Source organism: Salmo salar, chromosome ssa05 (genome assembly GCF_905237065.1).
Source record: "Salmo salar chromosome ssa05, Ssal_v3.1, whole genome shotgun sequence".
In the NCBI taxonomy this organism is placed as follows: Eukaryota; Metazoa; Chordata; class Actinopteri; order Salmoniformes; family Salmonidae; genus Salmo; species Salmo salar.
Genome location: NC_059446.1, coordinates 28452668 through 28469371, shown reverse-complemented (window position 1 = coordinate 28469371; position 16704 = coordinate 28452668). Strand labels below are relative to the sequence as shown.

General features: G+C 40.9%; 1 protein-coding gene across 4 annotated transcripts in view; it reads left to right on the top strand.

The window, feature by feature from the left end:
• Nucleotides 1–5222, top strand: part of pitx2 (paired-like homeodomain 2) — a 73694-nt gene extending 68472 nt beyond the window's left edge. For 3 of the 4 annotated variants that reach the window (XM_014199177.2, XM_014199175.2, XM_014199174.2), the window contains exons 3-4: nt 2486–2688; nt 4029–5222. In XM_014199177.2, the coding sequence (XP_014054652.1) occupies nt 2486–2688; nt 4029–4592 (767 nt within the window). In that variant the 3' untranslated portion in view covers nt 4593–5222. 4 annotated transcript variants of the gene reach the window in all.
• The last annotated feature ends 11482 nt before the right edge of the window (nt 5223–16704 follow it).

Below are 16704 nucleotides of genomic sequence, written 5' to 3'. Positions count from 1 at the left end.
TATTATTAATAATAAAAGCAATGCATTCATAAATAATAATATATTATCAATTCATATATTATCTGACGTGTGGGGACTGACAACGTTTTCTTCCAAACTATTGTGTATAGTGTTGCATGAATGAAGATTTTAATGCTGTTTGCATTTACAATGTTAACACACAGACCTAAGGGGAAGTATAGTGGTCACATGTAACTACTGTCAAAAGCCTTCTTAGAGAATATCCTCCAAGCATAGGCCATTTATCTGCTAGGATACTGGACATATGTTTACTCTACTTTTACGCGTCATGATCTTGAGGGAATTAGCGAAAATGCAATGGGAAATCAGCTCTAAGTCATTAAAAGTCCTTATACCAAATTCTTAGGCAAATGAGAGTCTTATCAGATTAAAAACCACTACAAGTCGACTCCCTGAGAACCGCTGAGAGGTCCAAACGTACAGGATATCGGCTAAGGACCGAGATAAACTGCGTCATTTTGACGAGATAGAATGAAATGGTTACTTATTGCCTAAACCAAGACCATTTCACTTTTACCCAAATTAGGATAAATGTGTGACTAGATTGTGCCACTTTACTTCTGATGTGGTTGATTTTGCTGGTCATCATTTATCTGGTAGGCCCGAAATGGGCAACAACTTGAAAGTGACAACATCAGTTCTGTGAACTGGGCCCTGCATGGGGTCAGCGCATCACCATATCCCCATCATAGACATACTGTGGCGTTGCACTTGTGCGCCTTGCTTAGAGATAGATGACTGTTAATGGAAAGGTCACTTCATCAGGTCATCTTTATTGCTTCGTTTCTTCAATGGGAAGAAGATAAGATTAGCAAGAACGCAATGAATAGGCCAATTTTTACCAAATAAATGCATCATGCTGTTTGTTTGACCTGATTTTTAGATATGATTGCCTTAGTTGGGTTAGTGTTCAATTCTGAAAAACTGGCATTCGGTTCGTCTTGGATAGGCTACACTACACGGTGCATCCCGTCTCTCTTTACATGCTTTTTTAAAAAGAAAAATAAGCACCGTACTGTACCCCGCTTAAACACATTGGCAGACATCCCTTATTTCTCTGCGCACCGGTTGGCTGGGCAAACCGTCATGTCCACGTTGACGGCCTGTCAAAAAAATGGGAGGGCTCTCGGTGACGTCAAAGGTGTAGGCGAGAGTCACAGTTGGACAGCCAGAGCGCAGCGAACAGCTGAAATGAAGAGTGAGCGGCGTAGTGTGCCTAGCCTCTGGATCTAATATCACCTACCTGCCCTTGTCACTCTGGTACTCCGCACAGCTAGCAGTATCAGCCCGAGATACATATTTGCTCTTCCTTCAATCAAAACGCCGTTGCATTTTCATCCAACGCGAATAATGCTGGGTTTCTTCTAAAGACATTTTAAGCCGTTTAAACAACTTTTTTAAAAACATTAATTTGCCAGAGGAGACGTGTTGCTGTGAATCTTAACACAACTGATTCCCCCTTTTCTCTATCCGTCGGACGTCTCTCTTTTTTTGTTGCTTGCACTGAGGGAACTTACTCCGCCTCTGACAGCGAGTTTTGCGCGCTATCCTATTCATATGAACTCTATGAAGGATCCATTGAATTTGGACCATCATCACCACCACCACCTAACCGGGACTAAACTCTCCTCCACGCACCACACGGCACTAGCAATGGCCTCTAGTCTGCAGCCGTTGCAGCGGTCTGTGGACTCCAAACACCGGTTAGAGGTGCACACAGTATCAGACACCTCCAGTCCGGAGTCCGTAGGTAAGAATCATCCCGTGATGCAGACTACTGTCAGCACATGGCTTTTTGAGGATGGATGGCCGTTTTTCTGATGATAGGAAACATAAGACGTCTCCCTACAGCCTCTCTCAACAAAAGCAGTTTGAGACCGAGGACGTTATTAGTTTATGTATGCAAATAGTTTGGGTATTGAAAATATCAGACAGAGGATCACTCTCTTTTTGACTATGCAGATATTGTGATTGCGCCAGTAATTGATTTATTTGTGTCCATAAGTGTCAGGGAACGTGACGCTGTCGTTACTTTCATATCCACCTTTGACTCCGGTGAAGTTATATTTTTCTCATGTTTCATGTCTTCACGCATATTTTTGTAAGTGTAATAATTGTATAAAACATTTACATTTTTTAAATGTAAACCTATATTCGATTAATTACAAAATCTATAAACGTTTTTAAATACCATTTGTATTGTATTACTGTTGTGCATACTGACATTGTTTGGGAGTCACGTTGTAGGCTTTTTAACAAATTTTCATGTAGCCTACGTGCTTCAAATAAGGAATCGTTACATTATAAGTAGTTTAACCAGGAGAGTAACATTTGATCCAAAGGTTTTAAAATGGGTTCCAATTTTACGAGGATACCTCTTATAATACCACCCAGGATTGGCTACTTCACGCTAGGGACCGACCCGACGATGACTCATGTAGTATTTTGTTTACTGTTTCAACAGAGAAAGACTCAAAGGGCCAGAGCAAAACTGACGACTCTTCAGATGATCCTTCTAAAAAGAAGCGACAGCGGCGACAGAGGACTCACTTCACAAGCCAGCAGCTACAGGAACTGGAGGCCACGTTCCAGAGAAATCGCTATCCGGACATGTCTACAAGAGAGGAGATAGCCGTGTGGACCAACCTCACAGAGGCCCGCGTCAGGGTAAGGCACTTGAGAAAAAACGAACACCATTCATGTGTATAATTTCGGGTTATTTGTGCCACTCATATATGGAGTCGAGGCAAGGATGTCAATTATTACGCAGGGAATTTAGGCACGCATAATTACTCACCTCCAGAACATGTTGTCTTAGGGAAATAAAGTTGCATTCACAATATTATTGGTAAATAATAGGCTGCCTGAAAACAAATACTCAGACTGGTTATTCTTTGCAATGATATGACTCACTAATAATGTCACAAAATAGTACGCCAATAATGCATTGTTATTTAGAAAATCTATAATGATAGGCCATCCACCTACTTTACTCATATATTTTCCCCTGTACAACAGTACGATTTTACTGTCAATATCTCTGCAGTGGATAAAATGGAAATGGGTGAAATATAGCATTTCACACATTTACTATATTTAGGCTATAATATCACAGTTTTGTTAGATATCTGACATTGCTGATAACTAGATAATGAGGTTGTTATTAGTTGTTTTAAACAAACAAAGCATAATTACAGGCTAATTAACGTGTTAGCTGTTAGGACTATTGACATTAATGGCTGACAGACACCAATCGTGTTACTATGTTCGTGTGAATGAGGTGCAAAGCTTGTATTTTGCGTTTGTCATTCTCGTGTTGTATAACTAAATCCACTAACGTGTTTGTCTCCGCCTATGGAGGAATACACATCCTCAGACACCACATTAAGATGGTCCAACGACAGTTAGGAACGATGGATGTGTATTGGGATTCTATTGGAATCAACCCAGATTGCTCTGCATGAGAGAAAGTGACTCAATTAGGCCTGGTAGAGTTGCAATCCAACATACTATTGTTATCACAAATAGCGTTGCGCTTTTCAAGCAATACTTTTACAATCGTTTTTTTTATGTAAATTAATGAAACGTTTGAGAATAACTCGTTATAGATTTTTGGCATAGCCTGTGTTAACAATAATAATAATTTAGTTGTATATTTATATTATTTTGCAAAGCCTGTGTTAACAACAATAATAATTGAGTTGTATATTTATATTATTTTGCAAATTGGTAAGGTCGAGATTGTCATTTGTGAGAAATTAATTTCATTGGTTTACAGTTGTATGTCCGATTTTGACCTAAGACACACCTGAAGACCACACATGAATACCACATCTGGGTCCTTGCAGACCCATCAATTACATTTTTGTGAATTGCACAGGATAGCCAACAAGTCCTAATATTCTTATGTTGGCCTGTTGGCTATAAAATAAAGCACATGGGGCCGCCTACATATTGCATTAATAGCCTATTATTAAATTCTGAACTCATATTTGTCTTTGTCATAGGTGTGGTTCAAGAACCGGCGAGCAAAATGGAGGAAAAGGGAAAGAAACCAGCAAGCCGAGCTATGCAAGAACGGCTTCGGTCCTCAGTTCAATGGACTTATGCAGCCCTATGAAGACATGTACCCCAGCTACACATACAACAACTGGGCCGCCAAAGGGCTAACTTCGGCCTCCTTGTCCACCAAAAGCTTCCCTTTTTTCAATTCCATGAACGTCAACCCTTTGTCATCGCAGACGATGTTCTCCCCGCCCAACTCCATCTCTTCAATGAGCATGACCTCCAGTATGGTGCCGTCCTCGGTTACTGGCGTGCCCGGTTCGAGCCTCAACAGCCTCAATAATTTAAACAACCTTAGCAACCCCTCTCTGAATTCGGGAGTTCCCACGCCAACCTGCCCGTACGCCCCGCCGACCCCTCCTTATGTGTACAGGGACACTTGTAACTCCAGTCTGGCAAGCCTGAGACTGAAAGCCAAGCAGCACTCGAGTTTTGGATACACCAGTGTTCAGAATCCAGGCTCAAATCTGAGCGCGTGCCAGTACGCCGTGGATAGACCAGTGTAATACCTGAGAATGCACGAGCCCCAGTCAGAGGAACGAGAGACTACTTCTTTTTTTTTCAGAAGGGCACTAGAATACTAAACCCCCGAAACCCGCGATGGAGTTTCAAACTTAAACGGAAGTAATTAGGCTTTTTTAAAAAAAATCCTAATTAGTATTTTGTTCTACACCGGCGAGTGGAGAATGTATGATACTTTACTTTCCACGCTTGTTTATTTTGAGGTTTCTAATTTTGGACGTTAATTGACTGAAAGGTTGTATATATATCGAAATATCATCTCCAGTTTATTGAGGCGAATGCTGTTGCTCTCCAGTTTTCTCAAGGTTCAATTTAACAAAGCATGTGAAAACCCTAAAGGAATAATGTTTTGCTTGCAAACAAGGGAATGTACATACTAAACGCACCAGTTGTGTGTTTCTAACATATTATAAATTTATTATTAAATGTCTGTGTGAATATCGATTTAGAGTAGCAATCTTGCGTATAAAAAGACGCATCAAATGTTCCTGCGAAATTAAATTGGTTTTGCTCTGTGTATACTATTTAGTACGGAATTTTGTTTCGTTTTTTTCAACAAAAAAATAAATAAACTATTGTGTTTTATTTAATGGAAGTAAATATATTGTTCAAAACGTTTTGTTGAGGATTTTTGTGCTGATCCAGGTGTTAGTGTGAGTTTTGTCGAGTCTATAGTGCAGGGAATGACAGTGTGTCTATCGGGGTTCGATTATGCTAGCTACTAGGCCTACTAATCTAAAGCAAAAACAATGGCCCTCTCCAATACACATATGAATCGAGACGCAGGGAGATGCACGGGTGGAGAGGGCGAGATGCCCCGCCAGATTAACTGCTGAATACATGTCTGCTTTTTAGCCAAGGCCCCGGAGTGATCACTGGTGCTTGAAATAACACTGGAATCAACAAACTGGAATTGGACCACACAACAAAGGCCCGAGCTCATTACCTTCTGACACATAATAATCACGAGTGCTATATATAGCCAAACAATGAGCAGCACTGGACGTTTAAGATGCGCCTCTTGATGCAGTGGAAAGTGATCATAGACTTACATAACATTCTATATCGCAAAACATTACCATAATCAATAATGCCAATACAATGTTAGCATCTTGTTTTTATTTTGACTTGTGCAATGTTCTACGAATCTCTCATAAACACAACGATTAACTATTGCAAAACGATTCTCTAGCCTATTGAGAGATTGGCTATATGACAGGCCTATGGCGTCGTGTTCTGGGCGTAGGTGTTCATATTGTAAGTATTTTCACTTTGCTATATTTGTTTTGCAGATCTACAACAATCTGTCTTTTCAATAAGATAACAACACCAATCATAATATCAATAACAATTGGCTAACTATGACTACGATAATAACAATGTTATACTTGGCTGAATAGTACATTAAACATTTTTAAATGTGGCCTACTATTTTTTCCAGAGAGCCCATGCACCTTCCTTTACGCATTGTGTTGACATGTTCGATCCGGCATTGTAGTTTTGTCTAGACAATCCTGTTTACAATGCGCTGTGGTCCGTTATCAAATGCACCAGTGCGTTTATAGAAAATCAAAACAACTACAAGGCACCGAGAAAATATAATTCACAAGTTTGAACAAACAAAGAGAGGTATGTAGCTCGGGGACGGAGGAGGCTGGGACTTGTGATCTGATGTCAGCGCAGAGCTCGAGATCATTGAAGAGCGCTGATGAAAAATGGAAGAGTTACCACTGTTGGCCACATTGGCTAACAAGAAAAATCCAACCTTCAGCAGATGTCGAGGGAAATAGCCTTCCATTCGAAATCAAATGCACTGTGCAGGGGGATTATTTGAGGTGAGCACTTGTTCATTTGATAATGTGTTATTCATTATGCTCATACAATGTTTGAAACAATAATTTACCTAATTTAGTTGTGCTGTAGCGAAAGTCAATCACTATTTTATTAGTCCATATTAATGCGCGTTGAGGCTCATTAAATATAACATAACATGAAAGAAATACTGGTCAGAATAATTTTTGCCCTTATAGCAGCATCCACCAGCTGGAGCACCTAGGCTACACCAAACAAAACATTTTCCATAAAAAGAGCCCCCCTAAAAATGTTTCCTAAAGACCTGGAGGCAGTACATTTTCAATTTCAGATCCGCTCGAGTTTGATGGAGTCGGTAACATGAAGCAATAATAGGCTGACAAGGATAAGTCTTGCAGCCTGGCGAATATGCAGTCTGCGTCTCAATACACATCCCAATCAACATGTGGGCACAGAGGGCCTGAAGAGACAAGTCTTCAGGGAGACATCTCACTCGCCCAGAAACCGCCCAAGACTCCAGACCTCTCCTTCTGTAAAGCATGGACTACCCGGTAAGAAATATATTTCAATGTTTTCAATAAATTACAAAAATATAACAGGGTTGACAGGCTTATATTTTGGTAATTGACCACAAGTGGTTTGCTCAAACATTTTTATTCGTGACCAAATTATTTCACGTTTTTGAATTTAAAATGACGCAAAATGCTTTTAGCTTTTAAAAATTTAGGAAGGAAATCATTTTGACCAGATTTTTTTGTTGCAGCTCAATTTTACCTCCTGCAAAACGAACGTCCTTAATAATATTAAAAACGCTTCGGTTTGATAGCTGTTATTATTGAGATTCATTTTAAAGCGATGTAAACAACCATTCAAAAGTAAACTCAACTCCTTGTTTCATGTCACCAATGTTATTTCAAGAGCTTATCCTCCACTATGCTGGGCCTTCTTCGCTAATAGCCTAATAATTGTATTTATTTCACCTTTATTTAACCAGGTAGGCTAGTTGAGAACAAGTTCTCATTTACAACTACGACCTGGCCAAGATAAAGCAAAGCAGTGCGACACAAACAACGACACAGAGTTACACATGGAATAAACAAGCGTACAGTCAAACCTCACGGTTTATTAGGCTACCACACACAGCACCAATAAGATTAATAACTACTTCGACTTTAGAGTATAAGCAACGTTTTGTTACCTTTTTGAAGATGTGTTACCCTTTTGCAGGTTTTTTTCGCTTGTATGTTTTATTTCCATTGTGATTGTAGCTTACTCTTTACAGAAATAGAAATCTCACGAAACATAATGTGAATGCTGATTCAATTCGTTGTCTAATTTAGTCACCTCATGTTGGGGTTCTTATGATAAGGAAAAGTTACAGAAAACGCAGAGACCCTATCACCTCTATCCCACCCCTGGGAATTCAAATTAAGCAAGTGAGAGCACACATCCGTGCATGACTCGTTACTTCTAATCTAAATAATTAACAAGCTCTCAATATTCATGTCATGGTGTGCCAAACATGTGAGACATTTTGCCAATATGGTGTCTATTTGTTGTCCAATTACACACATCAATTACATGCAATTCCGATCTTCTGAAAGCTATTTTCCAACGACTTTGTTATGCACGTCAACTTGTTTAGGTCTTTCTGTTCTGTGCAAAATGTGCTCGACATGCCCTTGCAATTTTTCATTTCAGATACACGGGTGCACAACTTGAAAAAAATGCATCCTATTCAAATCATTTTGTATTCAAATATCAACCAATTTAGGCATAGGTTTGGTCATCTTAGTGGGTTATTATATATAATACATGAACAATCTTAAGCAAATAGAAAATTCATGTTTTCAAAATAGAAATGCAATTTTTCATGTGGGCACCAAGCGGTTATGGCGGGCGATTATTCAATAGAATCATGGAGTTTCTTCTCGTTTGAACTGGGAACGGGGTGAATTTGGTCTTAACTATTTATATATCCATCCTTTGTTTTTACCTATGTGTCAAGATGAATTATAGTATTTCAAAAGCTAACAATTTATTAACACTTTCAACACTATTGCATTGTAGTCTAGCTTGTCAATGGCGGAATTGACGACATTATTTGAGAAGAATATGCCTACTTTTTTGTCAGATTCAACATTCTCATGCGTTAAATTGGCTAGCAATAAACAAATAGCTATTGAGCGGGCCTACATTAGAGATGTTGCCTAAACGCAAATCCCATCCATCCATGGAAATGTACACCTCTTCCTTTTGATGTTTTGATTGCATTATGCTGTACAAGGCAAATTGGTATTGTCATAATCAGTGAAATATCAAAGAGAATGGCAAGCCCTCTTGAATTGGCTGGATAGTAGGAATACACACTGAATAATCTCAGACAAACTCGTTCATGCTTATCAATTCCAATTATTCGCCTCTCACACACACAAGCACAAGAATCCACACACATACACATTGGCCATACCACTCTGGGTCAGTGGGGGGCTTCTGACCAATCATAGCATAGGGGTCGCTGCTAGAGGTCAGATGAGCTGACCTCACATATTCTCACCCACACACACAGACACACACACACACACACACACACACACACACACACACACACACACACACACACACACACACACACACACACACACACACACACACACACACACACACACACACACACACACACACACACACACACACACACACACACACACACACACACACACGGAGGCCCTCCATAACATTTACATTTACGTCATTTAGCAGACGCTCTTATCCAGAGCGACTTACAAATTGGTGCATTCACCTTATGATATCCAAGATGAAATACAATTATTCCCTCTCAGACAAAGCTGTCTTCCATAGCTAAGTGTATACATCACCTGGTCTTTGTTTGTATGAATAAAGAAAACATTACAAAAAAAAAACTATTCATGTTACACGGTAGTTGCATAGACAGTGTAATTACATTGTGGGAATACATTTATGCATAAAACATCTGTTATACCTGTTTGTGGTAAATAATTGTACATTACACAAGTAAGAACCTTGCAATAAAGGGGTTCTAAAGTCACTTGTGTGTGTGTGTATGTTTGCATGGGTGCACACCTATGTGTGTGTGTGTGTGCATGCCTGTGTATGCCTGTGTGTGTATATGCTTATGCTTGTGCTGTGAAGCCTGGGACCATGCAAGTGTGTGTGACTCGGACAGCTCTAGCTCCTCTCGTCCCATTTCCGTGGGCCGCTGGCTGGCCAGCCGGCTGGAGCGTGTGAAAGCAGATAACCAGGGCAAATTTCATGACTCACACACTTCCTGCTCTGTGAAGTTATATTAAATGATGCAGAAAAAAACTATCTGATGTTTTGTCTCCAAATCGATTGCTACACATTGAGCATGTTGGCTTCACCCTTGAGTGTGTTCAAAGGATCGGTACCATGGCCCTAATGTGCCTTGAACAGAAAAATAATATGATCCGAGGATGGATTCAGTAGATAAATAAACAGTCTTGTGTTTTCTAACAGTCTTGCCTTCAACCATGTGGTGTTAAATTGACTATTCAGTTTTCTAGTAGTCTTCTAGAAATGTATTGGAATGGGAGGTAATAGCCTATTAGGAATGTGCACTGTGTGTCTTTTGGGTGACATGGGACCGTGTATCAAGCGTCTCAGAGCAGGAGTGCCTTATGACCACAATGAATACAATTCCATGGACAGAGGGGAACTGATCCTAGATCAGCTCTCATACTTGAGACCAGCCAGGTCACCCGTGATACAAGTCAGTATTTGATGTCCATCCATGTCTGAGGATGCCGGGAGATGACGTGGAAACCGGCCACTAGGGGTAACAGTGAGTGCTGTTACTTTCAAGTAGGTTTCGGTTTTGCGAGTGTGTTGTAGGCGGGAAGGGGCGGGAATGGCGGATGGGCAGATGAAGCCTATCCCCTACCTTAACCATTCTCAGTGAATGCCTAACCTTATACATTTGGAGTTAAAGCCTGAACTTAACCCTAACTTTGTGTTTTTCTTCTGTCAGTGTGATGTTCTGTAGTTGCCGTTCGACCTGTGATCCATTTCACTGGGGGCAAAACAGAGTCAGAAAGCCTTATTTAACATGTCATAGGAATGTTTTAACATCTGCTGTACATGGTAAGACAAAACAAATAGGAATCGTACCATATGTAAGCAACTCAGATGAGCAGAAAAAGGATAACATTCGTTTATTGGTGGTAGATGGGACGAGTTATGCCTTTACAGCACAGGAGGTTGGTGGCACCTTAATTGGGGAGAACGGGCTCGTGATATTAACTGCCATTCCATTTGCTCCGTTCCGGCCATTATTATGAGCCGTCCTTCCCCAAGCAGCCTTCTGTGCTTCACTGTGTGAGGGTTTTTTAAACCCAAAATAAACAAATTCATTATAATTTATTGAATATGCAATACGTCTGTTGTGTCTCTGTTGGCTGCCCTATATAGACACATTATAAGCACATTCATAGTGCCTTTTGAGGTATGCCTAAAAAAAACGATCTCAAACACAAAGCCATATTATCCACTAATCACCCCACCTACTGCAACTACCAATATCTTCCTCTTCATGTCCCTTCATGTTAACCTGAGTCTCCCCCTCATGTGAGTCATCATGTTCAAACACCTTTAGTTTACACTGTAAGTCTGCCGTCTGGCCAAACGGCGTCAATCGCTTCTCAATGTTTTCCTTTCTGCCGTCACCTCCTATAACATTCTAAATGGCTATTACCTCTACCTCCTACTGTCAGCCACCTCTGACAACTATTCTGATACAGAACATACTTTCATGCTGGTTCAGATTTTACCTTATGTAGAAGGATACATTTCCTAAAAGGCACTTTTTATAGCAAAAAAATACACTGCTCAAAAAAATAAAGGGAACACTTAAACAACACAATGTAACTCCAAGTCAATCACACTTCTGTGAAATCAAACTGTCCACTTAGGAAGCAACACTGATTGACAATAAATTTCACATGCTGTTGTGGAAATGGAATAGACAACAGGTGTAAATTATAGGCAATTAGCAAGACACCCCCAATAAAGGAGTGGTTCTGCAGGTGGGGACCACAGACCACTTCTCAATTCCTATGCTTCCTGGCTGATGTTTTGGTCACTTTTGAATGCTGGCGGTGCTTTCACTCTAGTGGTAGCATGAGACGGAGTCTACAACCCACACAAGTGGCTCAGGTAGTGCAGCTCATCCAGGATGGCACATCAATGCGAGCTGTGGCAAGAAGGTTTGCTGTGTCTGTCAGCGTAGTGTCCAGAGCATGGAGGCGCTACCAGGAGACAGGCCAGTACATCAGGAGACGTGGAGGAGGCCATAGGAGGGCAACAACCCAGCAGCAGGACCGCTACCTTCACCTTTGTGCAAGGAGGAGCAGGAGGAGCACTGCCAGAGCCCTGCAAAATGACCTCCAGCAAGCCACAAATGTGCATGTGTCTGCTCAAACGGTCAGAAACAGACTCCATGAGGGTGGTATGAGGGCCCGACGTCCACAGGTGAGGGTTGTGCTTACAGCCCAACACCGTGCAAGACGTTTGGCATTTGCCAGAGAACACCAAGATTGGCAAATTCGCCACTGGCGCCCTGTGCTCTTCACAGATGAAAGCAGGTTCACACTGAGCACATGTGACAGACGTGACAGACTCTGGAGACGCCGTGGAGAATGTTCTGCTGCCTGCAACATCCTCCAGCATGACCGGTTTGGCGGTGGGTCAGTCATGGTGTGGGGTGGCATTTCTTTGGGGGGCCGCACAGCCCTCCATGTGCTCGCCAGAGGTAGCCTGACTGCCATTAGGTACCGAGATGAGATCCTCAGACCCCTTGTGAGACCATATGCTGGTGCGGTTGGCCCTGGGTTCCTCCTAATGCAAGACAATGCTAGACCTCATGTGGCTGGAGTGTGTCAGCAGTTCCTGCAAGAGGAAGGCATTGATGCTATGGACTGGCCCGCCCGTTTCCCAGACCTGAATCCAATTGAGCACATCTGGGACATCATGTCTCGCTCCATCCACCAACGCCACGTTGCACCACAGACTGTCCAGGAGTTGGCGGATGCTTTCGTCCAGGTCTGGGAGGAGATCCCTCAGGAGACCATCCGCCACCTCATCAGGAGCATGCCCAGGCGTTGTAGGGAGGTCATACAGGCACGTGGAGGCCACACACACTACTGAGCCTCATTTTGACTTGTTTTAAGGACATTACATCAAAGTTGGATCAGCCTGTAGTGTGGTTTTCCACTTTAATTTAGAGTGTGACTCCAAATCCAGACCTCCATGGGTTGATACATTGGATTTCCATTGATTATTTTTGTGTGATTTTGTTGTCAGCACATTCAACTATGTAAAGAAAAAAGTATTTAATAAGATTATTTCTTTCATTCAGATCTAGGATGTGTTGTTTAAGTATTCCCTTTATTTTTTTGAGCAGTATATATAAAATAAATATATACAATGGCAAGAAAAAGTATGTGAACCCTTTGGAAATACCTGGATTTCTGCATCAAATTTGATCTGATCTTCATCTAGGTCACAACAATAGACAAACACAGTCTGCTTAAACTAATAACACTCTAACAATTATACGTTTTCATGTCTTTATTGAACACACCGTGTAAACATTCACAGTGCAGGATGGAAAAAGTATGTGAACCCTTGGATTTAATAACTGGTTGACCCTCCTTTGGCAGCAATAACCTCAAACAAATGTTTTCTGTAGTTGCAGATCAGACCTGTACAATGGTCAGGAGGAATTTTTGACCATAACTCTTTACAAAACTGTTTCAGTTCAGCAATATTCTTGGGATGTCTGGTGTGAACTGCTCTCTTGAGGTCATGCCACAGCATCTCAATCGGGTTGAGGTCAGGACTCTGACTGGGCCACTCCAGAAGGCATATTTTCTTCTGTTGAAGCCATTCTGTTGTTGGTTTACTTCTGTGTTTTGGGTCGTTGTCCTGTTGCATCACCCAACTTCTGTTGAGCTTCAATTGGCAGACAGATAGCCTAAGATTCTCCTACAAAATGTCATGATAAACTTGGGAATTAATTTTTCCGTCGATGATAGAAAGCTGTCCAGGCCCTGAAGCAGCAAAGCAGCCCCAAACCATGATGCTCCCTCCACCGTACTTTATAGTTGGGATGAGGTTTTGATGTTGGCATGATGTGCCTTTTTTTCTCCACGCATGGCGTTGTGTTCCTTCCAAACAACTCAACTGTAGTTTCATCTGTCCACAGAATATTTTGCCAGTAGCGCTGTGGAACATCCAGGTGCACTTTTGCAAACTTTAGATGTGCAGCAATTTTTTTTTGGACAGCAGTGGATTCCTCCGTGGTGTCCTCCCATGAACACCATTCTTGTTTAGTGTTTTACGTATCATAGACTTGTCAACAGAGATGTTAGGATGTTCCAGAGATTTCTGTAAGTCTTTAGCTTACACGCTAGGATTGTTCTTAACCTCATTGAGCATACTGCTCTTGCAGTCGTCTTTGCAGGACAGCCACTCCTAGGGAGAGTAGCAACAGTGCTGAACTTTCTCCATTTATAGACAATTTGTCCTACTGTGGACTGATGAACATCAAGGCTTTTAGAGATACTTTTGTAACCCTTTCCAGCTTTATGCAAGTCAACAATTCTTAAACTTAGGCCTTCTGAGATCTCTTTTGTTCGAGGCATGGTTCACATCAGGCAGTGCTTCTTGTGAATAGCAAACTCAAATTTTGTGAGTGTTTTTTATAGGGCAGGGCAGCTCTAACCAACATCTCCAATCTTGTCTCATTGATTGGACTCCAGGTTAGCTGACTCCTGACTCCAATTAGCTTTTGGAGAAGTCATTAGCCTAGGGGTTTCCCAACCTACACTGGGAATGTTTAAATGATATATTCAATATAGACAAGAAAAATACAATAATTTGTGTTTATTAGTTTAAGCACACTATGTTTGTCTATTGTTGTGACTTAGATGAAGATTAGATCAAATTTGATGACCAATTTATGCATAAATCCAGGTAATTCCAAAGGGGTCACATACTTTTTCTTGCCACTGTTTATACACTACCGTTCAAAAGTTTGGGGTCACTTAGAAATGTCCTTGTTTTTGAAAGAAAAGCACATTTTTTGTCCATTAAAATAACATCACATTGATCAGAAATACAGTTTAAACATTGTTAATGTTGTAAATGACTATTGTAGCTGGAAACGGCTGATTTTTTATGGAATATGTACATAGGCGTACAGTGGCCCATTATCAGCAACCATCACTCCTGTGTTCCAATGGCATATTGTGTTAGCTAATCCAAGTTTATCATTTTAAAAGGCTAATTGATCTTTAGAAAACCCTTTTGCAATTATGTTAGCACAGCTGAAAACTGTTGTTCTGATTAACAAAGCAATAAAACTGGCCTTCTTTAGACTAGTTGAGTATCTGGAGCATCAGCATTTGTGGGTTTGATTACAGGCTCAAAATGGCCAGAAACAAAAAACTTTCTTCTGAAACTCGACAGTCTATTCTTGTTCTGAGAAATGAAGGCTATTCCATGCGAGGAATTGCCAAGAAACTGAAGATCTCATACAATGCTGTGTATAGTGGTTCCTCCTATAAAAGTTGTGAGTTTACACCGCAGGACTTCGAGGTACCCAGCGTCAAGGCTTCATTACTCCAGACCACCACAAGGGGGAGGAAGAGCACTCATTATGCATTTGGGTCCCAAGGTTTTTAATGACCAATCATTTCGACTGGTTCCAACGACGAATTTGAAGCGAGCCACATTTGTTAGGTTCTGAACTAATATTCATACCAATCTATGAACCTCAGCTATCATAGTTGTTGTATCAACTTCAAGTCTGAATGGCATTAATGAAGCCTATGGATAGAGTAGAATATAATAACTTTATTGTGCCAAGGATGCAAGTCCTATATACATGTACTGTATTTATTACCATGCATGAGATCCCCACATTGTAGCCTGTACATTGATATATTCACTGATCATGTACTCTTCCTTGGCAAATAAATGTGCGGTTCAGGTATGAATCTTTCTTTTTCAGTCATATCAAACTCCATTCTTTGAATGATGCTGTGTCTGAATGTATGTATGACAATTCTACACTTCAACAGTGTTTACCACTCTTGCTCCTGGGACATCAATGATAACACACTGTATCTATGCAATAGACTATAAACATGATTTAAGTAAAGGCTGATTTGTAATTCATATATACAGAAAAGAAACCTATGCATATCTAACTCCCTTCATCTACATTAATCTGAGGACACAGGATAGTATTTCAATGAGATACTTAATTTCGTCCAGTGGAGAATGTGAAACGCTTTATTTAAAGAAGTTCATTACTCAGGTGTTATAAATACATAATACATGCATTATAATTCTGATAATTGTAATATTATATTATAAATACAAGTTCAATCTGTACTTCACTGCACATATGTTGTGCATTGTAAAACGAGGGAGAAAGACGAGGTGGGGAGAGAGGTGTAGAAGACAGAAAGGGCAAGAGGTAAGAAGTGAGGCAGACAGCATGTGATTAATGAATTACATTGCTACCCTAATATTCTCTCAGTTCATCACAATTACAGTGTCTCTAGGGTGTCTCCTAACCAGCTTTGGGCCCCCAGTTGGCCCGAAGGTTATCTTAAGAGTGGGTGAGGTGGCGATGACGGGACTGGCTTCCTCTCTCACATCAAAACATACCAGCAGACAAGAGACAGATGGATAGGGAGAGAGCATCATAATCATCAGGAGGTGAAATGCAAAACTGACCTTGGATCATTAACTCTGGGACTACTAAATCTCTATCTGTATTTCAATGTAATGCATCTCTTTAATAATACTTCCTTTTGACCCGACCAAGTGACCTCTCACCTATGATCATTCTGTGCCCTCTGTGTCAGCCAGTTCAGATGCGGGAGGGGTTTACCAAAACAGCTGATATAACCTAGAGGATTTAGGGAGAAGGGGGAGAGGGATGAAGTGAAGGAGAGAGACTGTTATTGTGTGTGTGTGGTCTCACCTGGTGTCCACACTAAGTGGCTACGGAGTACTTTATGCTGAAAAACAGACACATGAGGACAAACAATAGAAGATGATGTCAATAGAAGATACTGTATGTGACGCAGACACCTATCGGGGTGTACCCGAAACACTTAAATATAGAGGGCTATGTGTCTCACCACTTGGTTATTGCAAGGCTAACCCCCAGGGAAATCATGACTTGGCAGCAACAGATAGTCCAGTGAA